Source organism: Monoraphidium neglectum (assembly GCF_000611645.1).
Source record: "Monoraphidium neglectum strain SAG 48.87 unplaced genomic scaffold scaffold01096, whole genome shotgun sequence".
Lineage (NCBI taxonomy): Eukaryota > Viridiplantae > Chlorophyta > Chlorophyceae > Sphaeropleales > Selenastraceae > Monoraphidium > Monoraphidium neglectum.
This window is the reverse complement of record NW_014012532.1, coordinates 2,340-16,567: the sequence shown is the minus strand read 5'-3', so window position 1 is coordinate 16,567 and position 14,228 is coordinate 2,340. Positions and strand designations below refer to the sequence as shown.

At 67.5% G+C, this 14,228-nt stretch overlaps 3 protein-coding genes across 3 annotated transcripts in view; all 3 read right to left on the bottom strand.

The window, feature by feature from the left end:
- Positions 1 to 2,503: 2,503 nt before the first annotated feature.
- MNEG_6633 (hypothetical protein) lies at positions 2,504 to 8,840 on the bottom strand (the record flags this gene model as incomplete). Its single annotated transcript, XM_014044895.1, has 5 exons — positions 2,504 to 2,557; positions 2,729 to 2,830; positions 3,297 to 3,418; positions 6,031 to 7,813; positions 8,778 to 8,840. The coding sequence occupies 5 exons, from the start codon at positions 8,838 to 8,840 to the stop codon at positions 2,504 to 2,506; spliced, it is 2,124 nt and encodes a 707-aa protein (XP_013900349.1).
- A 2,172-nt stretch (positions 8,841 to 11,012) lies between these two features.
- Positions 11,013 to 11,348, bottom strand: MNEG_6632 (hypothetical protein; the record flags this gene model as incomplete). The annotated part of the gene is made up of 1 exon (XM_014044894.1): positions 11,013 to 11,348. One exon carries the CDS (start codon positions 11,346 to 11,348, stop codon positions 11,013 to 11,015), a length of 336 nt encoding a protein of 111 aa, XP_013900348.1.
- A 1,643-nt stretch (positions 11,349 to 12,991) lies between these two features.
- MNEG_6631 (hypothetical protein) overlaps positions 12,992 to 14,228 on the bottom strand; it is a gene marked incomplete at both ends in the record, with an annotated part of 2,760 nt that continues 1,523 nt past the window's right edge. The window contains 2 exons of the mRNA XM_014044893.1: positions 12,992 to 13,712; positions 13,895 to 13,993. Coding sequence (XP_013900347.1) covers positions 12,992 to 13,712; positions 13,895 to 13,993 — 820 coding nt within the window. The remainder of the gene's footprint in view (positions 13,713 to 13,894; positions 13,994 to 14,228) is intronic.

Below are 14,228 nucleotides of genomic sequence, written 5' to 3'. Positions count from 1 at the left end.
GACGCGGCCCAGGCTCACGGCGGCCTTTCCAAAGTAGGCGGCGAGCGCGTTTGCTGTTGGAGGTTCGAATCCGATGCACTCGAGGGCTGCTCGTCGCTCAAAGACTGCTTGGAGGCTGGCTCGCAGCTGCGGCGCCTGCAGCGCTTGCAGCGCTTGGAGCGCTTGAGGTGCGCGTGGGCTAAGGGCCCGCAGGGCTGAGTTGAGGAGGTTCCTGGGGTGTTGAGGAAAGGGAGGATTTCTTTGGGTGGAAAGGTTGATGAGTTAGGTATAAGTGGCAAGTGTCAGGTGTGAGTCACGGGTGGCAAGTGCGGAGTGCGTGCAAAACACGGCTGTGGGAGTGTCGCATGTGGGGCGCGGAGGCAAGCCGGAAGGCAGAAGCAACGGCAGCCAGGGCAACAACGCCCGTGTCGTCAAAGGGGCGCGTGCTCCAGGGTCTGCAGCGCGAGCAGAGCGCCGCGCCGCGAGCGGCCCCGCCCATCGTCCCACCTGCCCTTGCCGAGCTTGCCGCCCCACGCCGCCGCCTCTGCAGCGTCAAACGCGTCATTGCTGAAGAACGGGGTCCCATCCGGTGTGCAGAGCCTTGAGTGTTTGCGATGGTTGCATGGATGGGAGTTACCACAGGCCACGTTTGCGGCTGCGTGAGGGCCGCCCCCGTCGGCTTCTTGGGGCGCCCGTTCCGCCCGCCGGCCGTCAGCCAGGCCAAGGCCAGGGCGCGGGTCTCAGCCCGCCTCATGCCACCGAACACACCACGTGGACCTGCGCAGCCCCGGGCCTGCTGCACACGTGGCGCTGGCCCGCGCCCTCCAAACACACAGGAGTGTCATCGAGCTTTCCCGACCGCTGCACTCACGCATGAGCCATCGCGATGTCGCGCCTCAGCCGCCCCTCCTCTCGGGAGGTAGCGACGCCGTTGATGGTGTGCGTCACCCACGCCGCCGTCTGCGCGAGGGCCGCCGCCGCGGCCGCGTTCGGCGCCAGGGAAGCCAAGCAGCCGCCGTCCCTGCTCGCAGCTCTGGTGTCAACTCTGGCATCGACCCTGGCGTTGGCATGGGCGGCGGCGGCGTCCGTTGCGGCGGCACCTGCGCTCCCCACGATCCTCAGACGAAGCACCGGCGGCGGCTGCAGGCCCCCCGCCTCTTCGGCGTCCGCCTCCTGCTCCTCCTCCGCCGCTCGCGCCGCCGGGGTTCTTTGGTCGAGCCGCCGTTGGCAGGTGCAGGAGCGGCCGAAGCAGTCAGGGCCCCCTGCAAGGTCTTGTAGCTCAGAGTGGGCTCGCCGGCTCACACGCCGGGTGCTGCCCCAGCACAGCAGAATGTCCGATGCGCCGTCGCCGCCGGCCGCAGCGCTGCAGGCGCAGCCGTCCGCTGCACCAGCAACGCCGCGGGCGCTCAAGGGGGCCGCCACGGTTGCGGCCCGACACGCGGCGCCGCCGCTGGCCGCATGCGCCCCTGCCGCCGCCGCCCGCCCCATCCCGCTGGGGGCGCCCCTGGGCGCTCCCGCCCGCTCGGCCGCGGCGTCCGCCTCCGCCTCCCTCCACCCTTGAAACAGCGCCAACGCCTGCTTCAAATCGTCCCACGCCGCCGCCGCTGCCCCTTGGCTACCATCTCCCTGCGGTGCGGAGGCCTCCCGCGAAAAGGCAGCGTGGTCGCAGCCGAAGCCCCACGGAGTCAGTTCACTGAGATCCCCCGCCGCCGCCGCTGTCACCGCCAGCGAGGAGGGGCACGCGGCGGCGCCGGGCTCGGCTCCGGGCGGCCAGTCGCGGAGGGACGCGTCGGCGCGAGAGGCCGAGAGGCGGGCGCGGGCCAGAAAGTTGTGAACGATCTGGGCGTGGCGGCGGGCAAGGGGCGGGGGCGGGGCGACTTTCATCAGGCTGATGGGTCGGGGTGTTGAGCTGTCGTAGGCTGGCCTGCAGCAGCAAACATGCCTTACGAACCCAACGGTCTGTCAGCCCAGCTGTTTCGCACAACTCGCAAAGGACATACCGCCAAAGCACACGCGGCTGCACGGTGCACCCCCGAGCGCCCGGCACTTGAGAGCCCGCTGCTCCTCTTTGCCCCCACCTGCTCGACCGGGCCCCCACTCCTGGACAGCAGCGCAGCCAGTGCAGGCCCCGGCCCCAGCCCCGGGCCCGCGGCGCCCGCCGGCTGCAGCAGCTGCTGCTCTCGCGCGCGCTCCGACTGGTGGGCAGCTGCGAGAAGCTGGAGGGCCTCGATGATATCAGCGGTGGCTGGTGGCGCGCTGCAAGCGTTGAGCAGCAGCCTGCAGAGGCGCCAGTGGTTTGGGTCGCATGGAGGCATGTGAAGGGCGCAAAGATGGGAGTGTGGTGGCTGCGGCAACACGATAAGGACTCGGAGTAAAGCGGTCTGGAGGCATGCATGATTTAAACCTGCAAAGCGGGGCGCAGGTCTGCCGTGACTGCGCCACCGGCCAAGACTGGCGGCGAAGTTTTCGAGGCGCACCCGTCTTGGTTTGTGCGCAGCCAGCAGCGAGCGGCGCTCGCCAGGCCCTAGGAAAACGCGTCCGCCTGGAGTATGATGTCACACACGCCCGCCAGCTGCGGCTGCGGGGCAAGAGGGCGCCGGAGGGGGACTCAGCCTTTCCGTCGCCCGGCCGCTCGGCGCCGTCCGCGTCGCGGCAGCGGGGGCAAAGCAGAGCACACAGCAGCCTCACAGCACACCACGAAGACGCGCTAGCAGCGCCAAGGGGCCGCTGGGGCGCGCGGCCAGCGCACCGCACTGGCCGCCGTGCGCAGCAGCCTCAGTAGGCTGTCGAGGGTTGCAGCGTAGAGCTCTGTCGTGAACACCGCCAGGTCAGACAGCGCCTCCAGGACGGCCTGTTGGGGGGTGTTAGAAATGGAGGGACATTGTCGGACATTTGAGTGCGGCACATGCAGTGCTGCCGAGGCGTCACGTCTTCTCTGTTCGTTCTGGTCTGACAAGGGGCGCCATGCAGGCAGGCGCTGCTCAACTAGCTGCCTGTCAGTCAAGCCATGGATAGCGCGGGGCCTGTGCCATTTTGTGTCAACGCTCAACAACAACTGGCTTACTAGCCGTTGCCGCGAGCACATCACCTGCTGCAGGCACCCTCTCACATACACACACACACATGCATACGTCCGCGCACACATACACATATACAAACAACCCGTCGACATGCACACGCAACTGTCCCACAGCCACACAACAACGCACCGTCACGATCCCTCCCCCTCCCGCAGGCTTGCACCCAAAGCCCCCACCACAACACACGCGTGCATGCACATGTGCGCCCTCATTACGCGTTCACGCGCACAAACCCACCTCTCCCACACGCATCCACTTTGCCGCGTCCCGCTCCAGCGCCTCTCGCAGCTCTGCGGCCGCGCAGCGCAGCGGCGCCTCCCAGTCTGCGCGCCGCCCCGTCGCGGTCGCCGCGAGCGCGCCTGCGCGGGCGCAGAAGTCTCCGCGCATGAGCTGCTGCGCCCTGAGGCTGAGCGCCCACACGCCCTCCTTCCGCAGGTCCTACGGCGGAATGATTGACTGAATGTGAAGAAGAAAAAAGCATAATTGAATGAATAGGGGAGCAAGCCAGGTCGGACGATGGGCCTCGGCGCAGGGGTGCGCGGGATGGGGGGGGGGGCGGGCCAGAGGTGCCACGTGGTGCACAGGTGGCTTAAATTCGGAAAGAAAAGCAGCCGGCGCTGCAGGCAGGCAGGACATGCCCACTTCCCGGCGCACGCCGCCTAATGTCCACCGCCCACGGCATATTGAAGGAACACATGTTCAGCACCAAACAGGGGCACCGCCCCCCACGGCCCGCCTACCTGCAGGCACAGCCACGCCCTCCTGGCGCGCCCGTGCGCCTCGCCCACGGCCCGCATGTCTGACAGCAGCCGCAGCGCGTCCCCCGCGTGGGCCGCCGCGGGCCCCGCGCCGCGAGGCAGTTGCGGCTCCCCCCGCTGCGCCGCGCCGCGCGAGGCTGCGCCCCTGACGCCACTGCCGCCGTGCGCCTGGCTCCCGCGGCCCTCGCCGGCGGCGTGCTGGGCGCTCAGCCACTGGTGAGAGTCCTCAGACAGGGCAGCATCCAGCCCCAGCGCCCGGGCGGCCGACGCCGCTCTCTCAGCTAAGCCGCGGCACCACTCCTCCGCCGCGCGCCTCAGGGACGCTTCGCCGTCGTCCCGGTCAAGAAGCTGCTCGGCAACTTCCTCTGCTTGAAGAAATGCCAGGCTGCGCACGCTCCGGCTGACGAGGCCGCATCGCATGCGTACGGTGCGTGCCGCGGCGCTGATCTGCGGCGATTGAGTGAATTTGTGTGGTGTGTTGGTGGACACTAGCAGCGAGATGAAGAGGTGAGAGCAGTGATGTGTTGCCAGCCACAGCACGCATGCGGTGCTGAATGGGCCGTCTCTGCAGCCGGTGGGCAGCCTGGTGGTCACAACCTGCACGCATAACCAAGGCCTGCAATAACCCAGGCACGCTGCCAGCACGTCCCATCTCACGTCACATGCTGCGGCCTCCATGTAGGTCGCCAGCTCAGCTGCAGCCACCGCCGCATCCGCGGCCACTGCATCTGCTTTCTCCGCCGCTGCGCCGGCCGCGCCGCCCATCAGTGGGGTGCCCCTGCATGGTGCTCGCTGACCCTGCGGCAGCTGGTGCTGGTGGTGACTGGACTGCTGCTGCTGCTGCTGCTGCTGCTGCTGCTGCTGCTGCTGCTGCTGCTGCTGCTGCTGCTGCTGCTGCTGCTGTGCAGCCACCGCTGGCCGCTGCCGCGCCAGTAGGGCGCAGATCTGGTACCAAAGCCCACGCACCTGCTCTCGCACTGCTACCGGCCCCCCTGCGTGCGCCTGCGCTTGAAGCAGCGGCTGCAGAATCCGGTGTGCCGCCCGCGCGTGGGGCCACCAGCAGCACAGACACAGCACAGCCGCGGCCTCCACGGCTGGGACCACGTCGCCGGCATTGAAAACCTGTGGCGCACCTTTTCGCCCGGCGCCAGCCCCCCCTGCCAGCCACCCGCTTGGGTCGAAATTGCCAGCCAGCTCCCCGACGGCCCGCAGCCGCGGCAGCGGCGTCCGCGCCTCACCGTGTCCGGCTGCGGCGCCGTCGTTGGGCTCGACAGAGTCGCCGGCGCCGGCGCCGGCGCGAGGAGCGGCCGACGTCAGCGTCGGCCCCCAGCTCTGCATATCCACCTCTGGCACATCACCTTTGTCCTCCTCTTCATCCACCTCAAATTCCCCAGCACCGTCCTCCCAGTCCCCGCCGCTGCCAGCCCCAGCGCTTTGGCCGGATCGAGAGAGGCGGTCACCTGCGTCAGCCCAGCTGGCGCCCGCCCCGCCAGACCTCCAGGGGCCCAAGCCGCTGCCGAGCATGGGACCGCGGCGCCCCTCGTCTGCCGACGCACCCTCGTCGCCCGGCCCCTGCTCGCCGAAGCTGCAGCCGCGGCCGCCCTCTGCCGCCGCTGGTCCAACGGTCGCCGCCGCGGCCGCCGTCCGTGCTGCCGGCACCGTTGCAGCCGCTGCAGCCGTGGGCTGGCAGTCTTGAGAAATGACAGACATGTGGCCCCAACGCGCCCGCGGGCGCCGGACAGCCTCATGCAAGGGTGCAGCCGCTTCAGTTGGCGCCGAGACCGCCTCCTGATCGCGGCAGCGCCGCGCCCTGGGCTCGTCATCCTCCCCCGGGCCCTTGAAGCCGGTGTGCACTGTGCCCTGTCGGTGGTGCCAACGATCGCAGCCCGGCCCCGCCTCAACGTCGGCGTCGCATTCATCAGACCCACCGCCCCAGGCGCCACCGCTGCCGTCGTCGCTGGCGCCGCCGCCGCCGCCACCTTGCTGCCAGCTGGGCCGGCCGGTCTGACAGGCTACGCTGTGGCCGTTGCCCTGCTGCGCGTGCTGCGCGATAGCGGGGGTCCCCGGCCGAGGCGCACGGAGGGCCGCACACCCGGCCCGCCAGCTGGGCGCCGCCACGTCGCCCGCGCCTAGTGGGCCATCCATCGCAGCGCAGCAACGGCTGCCGCTGCCTGCGACTGGCGCTTGCGACCCAGCGGCGGCCCCGCACGCACCGACGTCGCAGGTGCGGCCGCCGGTCGAGCCTTCGGCGCTGCAGCGAGGCGCGCCTTGGTCCCGCCGCCGCGCCATTGGCGGCGCCGTGGCGCCCTCGCCATCGGCAGGAGGGGCGTCCTCAATAGCGAGCAGCCCGCTGGTCGCGAGGTCAAGGACAGCCTGCACTGCGCGTTTCCGTGCGTCCGGTGGCAGCTCCTCCGCCAACGCGCTGTCGCCGCCCAGCACCACCTGCACAACCACCGCCAGCTGAACGCCGGTCAGGCCGGCGCGCCGCAGCCGGCCCTCCAGGAACTCGAGCGCCACGTCGCCCTCAGGCGCGCCGAGCGTCAGCACGTCGCTCAGCGCGATCAACGTGGCAACAAGCAGCCGCAAAGCGGCGTCCCCACACAGCTGCCCCTCTCCTGCCTCCTCCCCCTGCCCGGTCTGCGCCTGCTGCTGCTCGTCCTCGCAGCCCTGCCCTGGCAGCTGGATCTCATTGAGCCCGCCCTCGTCAGCATGATCGTCATCACTGCCAGTCCCCTGTTCAGCTACGCTCCTTCTGTAAGCGTCGGCGCCGGCCATCCCCGCCGGCTGCCGCAGGGCCCCCCACGCGTAGGGACCTCCCGGCCGCGCGCACCCCTCACGGCTGCCCACAGGGCGCTCGCTGCAGGAGCGCTCCCCACGCGCCGCGCGCGCGCGGGCGAGCCGCTGCTCCTCGGCCGTGCAGGCGCCCTCGAGCCGCACTATCGCGATCATCAGCCGCACAAACGGCGCGTCCTCGCCGAGCACGCCCTGCTCGCCGCCGCCGCGCCGGCCGCGCGTGCCCGGCGGCCGCGCTGCGTCACGCGCCGCCGCCCTGGCATCAGCCAGCGCGCCCTCAAGGGTGACGCTCGCCTTGCCCGCAGACCCAGGGATGTCGAGCACAGCGCTGCCGTCTCCGCCATTCAGCTCCAGCAGCTGCGCAGCCGCCGCCTCCGCACGCCGCAGGTCGGCGGCTGCGCTTGCGGGCAGGTCAAGCTGGGAGCCGGCCGAGCGCGCGCCTGTGCAGCGCTCGGCGGCGCCGCGCTGTCCGGGCCGCGCGGCCGCCGCATGCTGCCCCACCTGCTGGGCGAGGCCGAGAGCCAGCAGGCGCGGCCTAGCTGCCCACAGCGCCTGCAGCCAGCCACCGATGGCGTCAGCCAGCGGCGTGCCGGGTGGGCACCGCACGCCCAGGCCGCCAGGCGGCTGTGGGGCGGCCAGCTCTGGCAGGCGGCGCAGCAGCGTTTTCTGCCGCCGCTGCAGCAGCGTCAGGGCAGGGCGCAGCGTTTGTAAAGGGATACGGGCAGCGAGGCAGTCGCGGTGCAGCTGCGCCATCAGGCCGCCAGTCAGCACCTCCAGTGTCACCCCCAGGCGGGCCAGGGACTCCTCTTGCCGCCGCCGCGGCTGCTGCTGCTGCTGCTGCTGCTGCTGGCCCAAACTGCCCTGGGCCTGTCGGTGCTCCCGCCGCTGGTTGTGTGTTTCTGGTTCGGCTGTGTTGCCCCAAGGGCACTCAGGGCCAACGCAATCGTCGCCGACTGCACTGGTAGCACAGCAGCCGCCAACAGCTGCCGACAGCAGCGCCCCCAGCTGCGCCAGGGTCTTGGGCGGTGGCTGAAGCGGCGCGTCGGCGCCTCCTTGGGCGCCTGCGGTGGCCCAGGCGGACTGCAGCAGCCGCCAGAGGGGCTCCAGCAGCGGCAGGCCAAAGGCGTTGGCTAGGCGGCCGACTGCGGGCGCCGCCAGCTGCTCGTGGTGGTGCAGGCGCCTCAGGGCAGACAGGGCCTTGCTCTGCGGTCGGTTGGGGGCAAAGTATTCATTAGTGGGTAGGGGCGATGAATATGTTGTGTGTGTATGTGTGTGTGTGTGTGTGTGTGTGCGCGCGCGTGTGTGTGCATGAGCGCTATTGAGTGGGCGTGCCCACACATCCATGCTTGCGCATGCGAGCATTCCATGCTTGCGCATGGGAGCATTCCATGCTTGCGCATGGGAGCACAGGGTGCGAAAAAGTAAGATTGCTCGGTGGGTCGCATGACGGACAAGCAGGTGGCCATGCAGGCGCCCAGGTGTCCAAGTCCGCACCGAAAGACTGCCGCATGCCACGACAAACAGTAGCGCCCCCGCCCCCGCGACGACCACCCGTCCTCTCTCTAGCCCCCAAGCACACCATCTCATCTTGTGTCTGGCCATGCTTGACAAAGAGCAGCTCGCCAGGTCCCATGCGTTGCTGCCCACTTCTGTCGCCAGGCATCACACCATTTTCGCCAGTATCTGGCGACGGCGAGCTCCTGGGGCTCGCGCCATCACCCAGGCCGCTTGAAAAATCTAAGAGCTCCTCGCTCTCTGGCAGCCACTTGCATGAGTGTGCGATGCGCGTCTCCAGCAGCAGCTGCGGCGGCAGCGCGCCGCGCGCCTCCGCGGCTGCGTGGATGCCGGCCAGCTGCGCCAGCGCCAGCAGCGCCGACGCATGCAGTGGCGTGTTGATGCCATCGGCGGCGCTGCCGCCGGCCGCTGCAGTAGCTGCAAATGGACGCCGCCTGATGCGCAGGGAGCGCAGGTTGCAGGAACTGAGTTGGGTTTCGCCGGGCTCCAAAGGTTGCATTCAGGTGCCAGGCCGTATCCCTTGCACAGGCTCAAGGATCCTGATGCAAACACTACAAGCATGCGGGCCTTCAACATGTTGCATGGCAGCAGCTGCTCTGGATGGGACGAGGATTGCTTGATGCTGCTGCTGCCAAAACCGTGCCCTGCTCACCCGTCGTCCGCACGGCGCTGTGGCGCCCACAGCGCTGCCAGTACGTCTGATATCAGCCACCATTGGTGCTGGGGCCTCAGGGACGCGAACAGCGGCTCGCAGCACGCCTCGCGGTATGGCCACGCGCCACAGCTGCCGCCCCCGCCGCCGCCTCCAGCGCTGCCATAGCCCGCTGCTGCCTCGGCCGAGGCGTAGAAGTGGCAGGTTGCTGCGTGCAGCAGCAGTCGCGCGACCGGCAGCCGCTCCAGATCAGGCAGCCCCAGTACGTGTGCGAGTCCGGGCTGAACGCCAGCGCGTGCAATTGCGGCGCAGCACCATTCATAGAGTAACCGCGGCTCATGCGAACAGGCGTGCACAACGGTTGAGGGGTCACGGTCCCAACCGCCCTCTTCAAACACGCTCGATGCACATTTGTCGGCGATTTCAGCGGCCTGAAGGCGCTCGAGACGGGCGACAATGGGCGCGCCTGCAAGGTGGGTGTAGGGCGTTGTATACTGTGTATAATGTGTGATGATGGCGGCAGCGAGCGCAGCGCGACCGGGCGGGACGAGTGGGCGCAGGCGGGACGACGCCTCGGCCTGAGGGCGCAGCGGTGGCGCCGCTGGGCTACGATCTGTCAGGCTCTGCAGAGCACCCCACCCACCGTCCTGGAGAGCCCTGAGCCACGCAGCTTGCAGCTCAGGGTCCGTGTAGAGCGTTTGCACGTGCCGTGACAGCAGATCGGCAACGAATCCCATTATATTTGATTATCTAACGCCTGGATAGCAAGCTTCAGGCTATATATTGGCCCGAGATTTGATCTACTGCGCGGGACAACCTGCTGAGACGCTTCCTAGACGGGATGCTTCCCATATTGACGTGTCCATTGTTGAAAGTGCACTGCGCACACACAGTCTGCAGTACGTTTGTCGTGACTGCCTTGCTGCATTGCCGCAGTGGCAACCGCCGTGAACCGCCGGTAGCAATTGTGTGACGCAGCTGACGCATGCCCACTGTCCCGGATGACTCTGCTGAACGACCTTATTGCAACTTGGTCTGTTGAAGCGTGAGTGTTCATCTGTTTTCAAGCCTTGTTACAATGCAGATAAGATGCAGATGCCAAACGTCTCAGGCTTCTTTCAGCCTGCCAGGGGCGGGTGGCCTAGAAAGCGTTTCGAGCGTCCGGTGTGAAGGCTGGTTCAGCCTGCAAGCGATGCTTCACGCAATGCTTGGACAACGCAACAGTGGGTTGCAGATGAATCATTGATATAGGCCTTGGTAACTGTCAATAACCCGTGGCAGAAGGCCAGGCAAGACGGGAGCTATGCCTGCATCACAAGCACTTGCTCTGCTCAGCATTCGGCTTGCTACCCTTGGGGCAGGGCACGCAGCCGGGGAAGCGGTGGGGGCGCTTGCTGCGATCGCCATCAAAGCTACCAAACGTTCCCATGCCAGGGGGGCCACCAAACGGCACTGCGGCGCCTGGCCCAGGTATAGCAATGGGACCTGGGCCACAGCCGCCCAGGGGGGGCAAAGCTGGTTGATGACCAGGAGCCTTGCCTCTCCTCTCCTGCACAGACGGCACATCCTTTGCAGCGGCGCTGTGAAGGAGAGGGATGAGAGATTTTGTGCTTGCAAGGCTAAAGAACGACAGGTTGAAGAGTGGGACCTTGAAAAAGGGCGAAGGGGGCTGGCTTGAGCTGCGGTTAGCCTTGTCGACGTCAGGACCCAGTGGGTGTCTGCCGGGCATGGGCACAACCACAGGAGTGGGCTTGCCGCCCTGACGCGCGTTGAAGGGGACGGTGAAGTTGAAGGGGCGGCCACCGATGTCAAAGGGCCCGGCAAAGGGGAAGGCAACGCCGAAGGGCCCAGGCGCGTCTGGGCCGGAGACGGTGCCGTCGGGGCAGCGTTGGCACTTGGAGGGTGTCGGGGCCTTGAAGGCGAACGCCGGGGCGCTTGCATTGAAGGCCGGCAACTGGGGCAGGGACAGTCCATATCCGGGTGCGCACACACTGAAAGTGGGTAGGCACGGGGGAAGCAGGGCACGTGGTGGCGGGTAAGGATAGCGAGGTGAATAAGTAGGGGATTCACACAAACGGCTTCAAGGCGTGGAAGCTGACGATGGGAATGGGTGGCCCCGAAACAGCCACCAGCTGGATCCCCAGCGCAAAATGCACGCGGAGCCAAGGCACAGGGCTAGCAGGAGGTTTATTTTCAATTTACTTGCAATATGTGCAAGAGGATGCCTCCTGTCACTCACCATACGCCGACGTCAATGAGGGCGTAGGCGGGTGCGGCGCAGGCGCTGCACTTGATGGGGACGAACGACGCGTTGAATGGAGGAGGAGGCATCATCATCGCCCCCAGGCGGCCGATGTTGGGCAGCTTTGGCACCATCTGCTGCGTTGCGCCGGCAAAGGGGCCGCCCTGGTGGACAAACGCCCCAGTGTTGTTGTGGCCGCGGCCGTGGGTGAGGTTGCGCTTGGCGCCACCTCCTGGAGTGCCGCGCCCGCCAACCAAGGGGTCGGCGCCGAAGAACTTGCCATGATTGGGGCGGGTGGTGGCATTCTTGCCGCTTGAGTGGCTGCCCATGATGCGCTTGTAGAGCGCACTGCCCGGGCCGCCCTGGTGCAAGGGCCCCTTGTGGTTGCTGTCGTTGCCGGGCCTGAAGCGCGCGTGGTCGAGCCTTGCAAAATCAGCAGTGAGGTTGAGCTCGCTGCAGGCTGTGCAACCCGGCATCCGGCTGCAGTCAAGGGCCAGGGTTGCCGGCGCCAGAAGGGTGGCGGCAGCGCCAAAGAGGACGAGCGCCGCCAGGGCGCGGCGGGATGGAGGCATTCCGCTGGTGCTGTGCGCGGCAGGAGCCGTACGGCACAGGGAGCGGCTTGCTGACCACGGCCTGCGCGCCAACAAGGAGGGAGGACATTGAGGTTAAGTCACGGCGCCTGTACACATGGTGTGGGCGGTGCTGGTTGGATCCACCGCGGCTCATGTGCCTGGCAGGCGGCAAAAGCCCAACCAACCCAACTGCATTGCCAGCGCACCTGCTGGGACGTCCAGGTACAGATGCTATCCCAAAAATGGAACTCGTTCCTTAAAAATCTCGCGATCGTGGTGGCAAACCGGGTGACGAGCGGATGCGGGCCTGTCAGAGCACCTTCCGGCGGAGCCGCTGGTGACACTGCTGTATACGGAGCCAAGAAATGCTGAATTATACCTGTCATTCATGCGGCTATCCGTGTGATTGTGTAGGGGGCGCACCTGTCTCACCCAGCGGTTATGCAGTGGTTGTCATGATCAGGTGGCTTCTCAGCACATGATTACGCGGCCGCGGCTGCTGGCAACTCCAGAAAGGCAGCAGCAGGCTTGCATGCTGACCAGTGTTGCACCGCCAGGTGGTTGCATGATTGTCAGATTCGCCCCCTTTCCTCAACCCAACACTAGTACACCGGCGGCATCGCACGCAGGTTGCGATCGCACACAACCCCCGCCATGTGCAACACACCCTCGACTGTCAGCAGCAGCTGATAAGCTTTCAGGACAGAAAATTACAACGATGTATGATGAATCGAGATCCAATTTGAGGGAAGTGGAGCCGTCATCTGTTGCTGGTACGATCGTCTGCGCGCATCACAGCGCGCGTCCAGGAAGGATGGTCCCTGGGGTTGGTTGCACGACGCACGGACGCTGTCAACAGCAGGAGCCTTCAGCCGATGCGGCTTAGCAATCGCATCACGCGCCGTGCAAGGCCCGGGCTATCAAGCGCCGTGGTGCCACGAAATTCTCAACGCCGCCCTCTTACCTTGGTGTCCCACACCGCACGGTGCGTGCCCAGGCAAATTTACACTTGGACTCCAGACTGTCGACTCCGCCTGCTTGCAGCGATCCAGCAACTTGCACCAATTGGCTCGGGCAATCTGGGGCCGCCCTCCGCCTGCTGCGCCCTCACGCGGCGCCGCCGTGGCCGTCTCCTGCATTTCTGGGCCCCACCCTGACATCCCCCAGGTCCTGCACCCCCATGCGCGCCGCCACCGCCCAGGGCAGCACGGGGCGCTCCTCGCAGCCTGCATACAGCGCAAGGCGGGGGGGAGATGCAAGCGTGCGTGCGTGTTGGCGGGGAGCGAAGCGCCTGAGCTGCAAGACAAATGGCGCAGCCAGGTTTCAAGTATGAGAAGATCGGCGGCAGAGGCATACCGTTGGTGAGAAATACCGCAAACACACTCCAACTGCAATGCATGTCAACAACATACACGCAGCCTGCGCCGGTCACCGATGAAGCGTGCGTACGCCGCGGCTCCCGCCGCCACGGCCTGGCGGGACCACCCCAGGTCGCCCGCGGCGCGCAGGTGGAGGGCCAGCCACGAGACGTAGGCGTCCGCCTTGACGCCAGCAGGGACGCGGCGCAGCGCCGCCTCCACGGGCGCCTGAAGGGCGGCGAGCTCGCGCAGGCGCACGGCGCTGAAGGAGGGGACGGCGCCCCCGGCGCCGGCGGAGAGCGTGGTCGCCAGCGCCGCAAGGCGCGCCTGCTGCTCCTCCAAGGGGGCCGCGCGGCCCCACTGCGGCTGGGGCGCGGGCTGCTGCTGGCGCACCGTGCCGGTGCTGCTGCCCCGGGCTGCCTTCGTGCGCGCCGCCAGTGCCTCGGCCTCATGCTCCGGCAGGAGCAGCACCCGCGCCGGCGCAGCGGGTGCGCCGCTGCTTGCGCCACCCCTGTTGCCCTGGGCGCCAAAAGGACCCCAGATTGCTAAGGCGACGCGTCCGCCCCCTGAACGCTCCTGCTCCTGCTGCTGCTGCACCAGCGCATCCGCAACCTGCGCCACTGCGCCGAACCGCAGCCCGACCTTGACGTGGAGGCTAATGCCGCCTGCGGCGCCGCTCGCTTGAGCGACAAGCGCATCTGCCAGCTGCGGCGTGGCCAGCAGCACCGCCGTCCGCTGCGCATGGAAGTTCTCGACAACAGCCCTGAACACGGGTCAGCATGCGGCGTGTTGGAGGTGCGACAAAACCCATGAGAATAAACACGGATCCCGTCGCTTTGTGACGCGCGCCCCTGGTGCCAGACACCTTTGCACTGCCGCATCCTCGTCCATGCGCCGCCGCTTGCTTCTGTTTCAGCATTGAATTTGCAGTCCTGGTGCCCTCACCGTCGGTACGACTGGGTCTTGCGGCTGTGGAGCTCCATGGCAGGCAGCTTCAGCAGCAGCCTGAACAGCCGCGAGCACAGCTGCGCCTCCCTGGCACACCTGCAGGCGCCAGGCCGCAGGGGCGAGCGGTTACGGGGGGGAGTGTGCAGGGGTTGAGGTCCACTCGAGCAATGTCCAGCCACGCCGCTTGAAGGTCAGGTGGCACGGCGGGCATCGCAACAAGGATGCGGCAGGCTGTGGGTAGCCGGTCAGCCCGAGCCTGACGGCGGCCGCCGTGCCGGCGGCGTGACGGCGGCCGCCGTGCCGGCGGCGTGGCGCACGCTCTCCTTGTTTG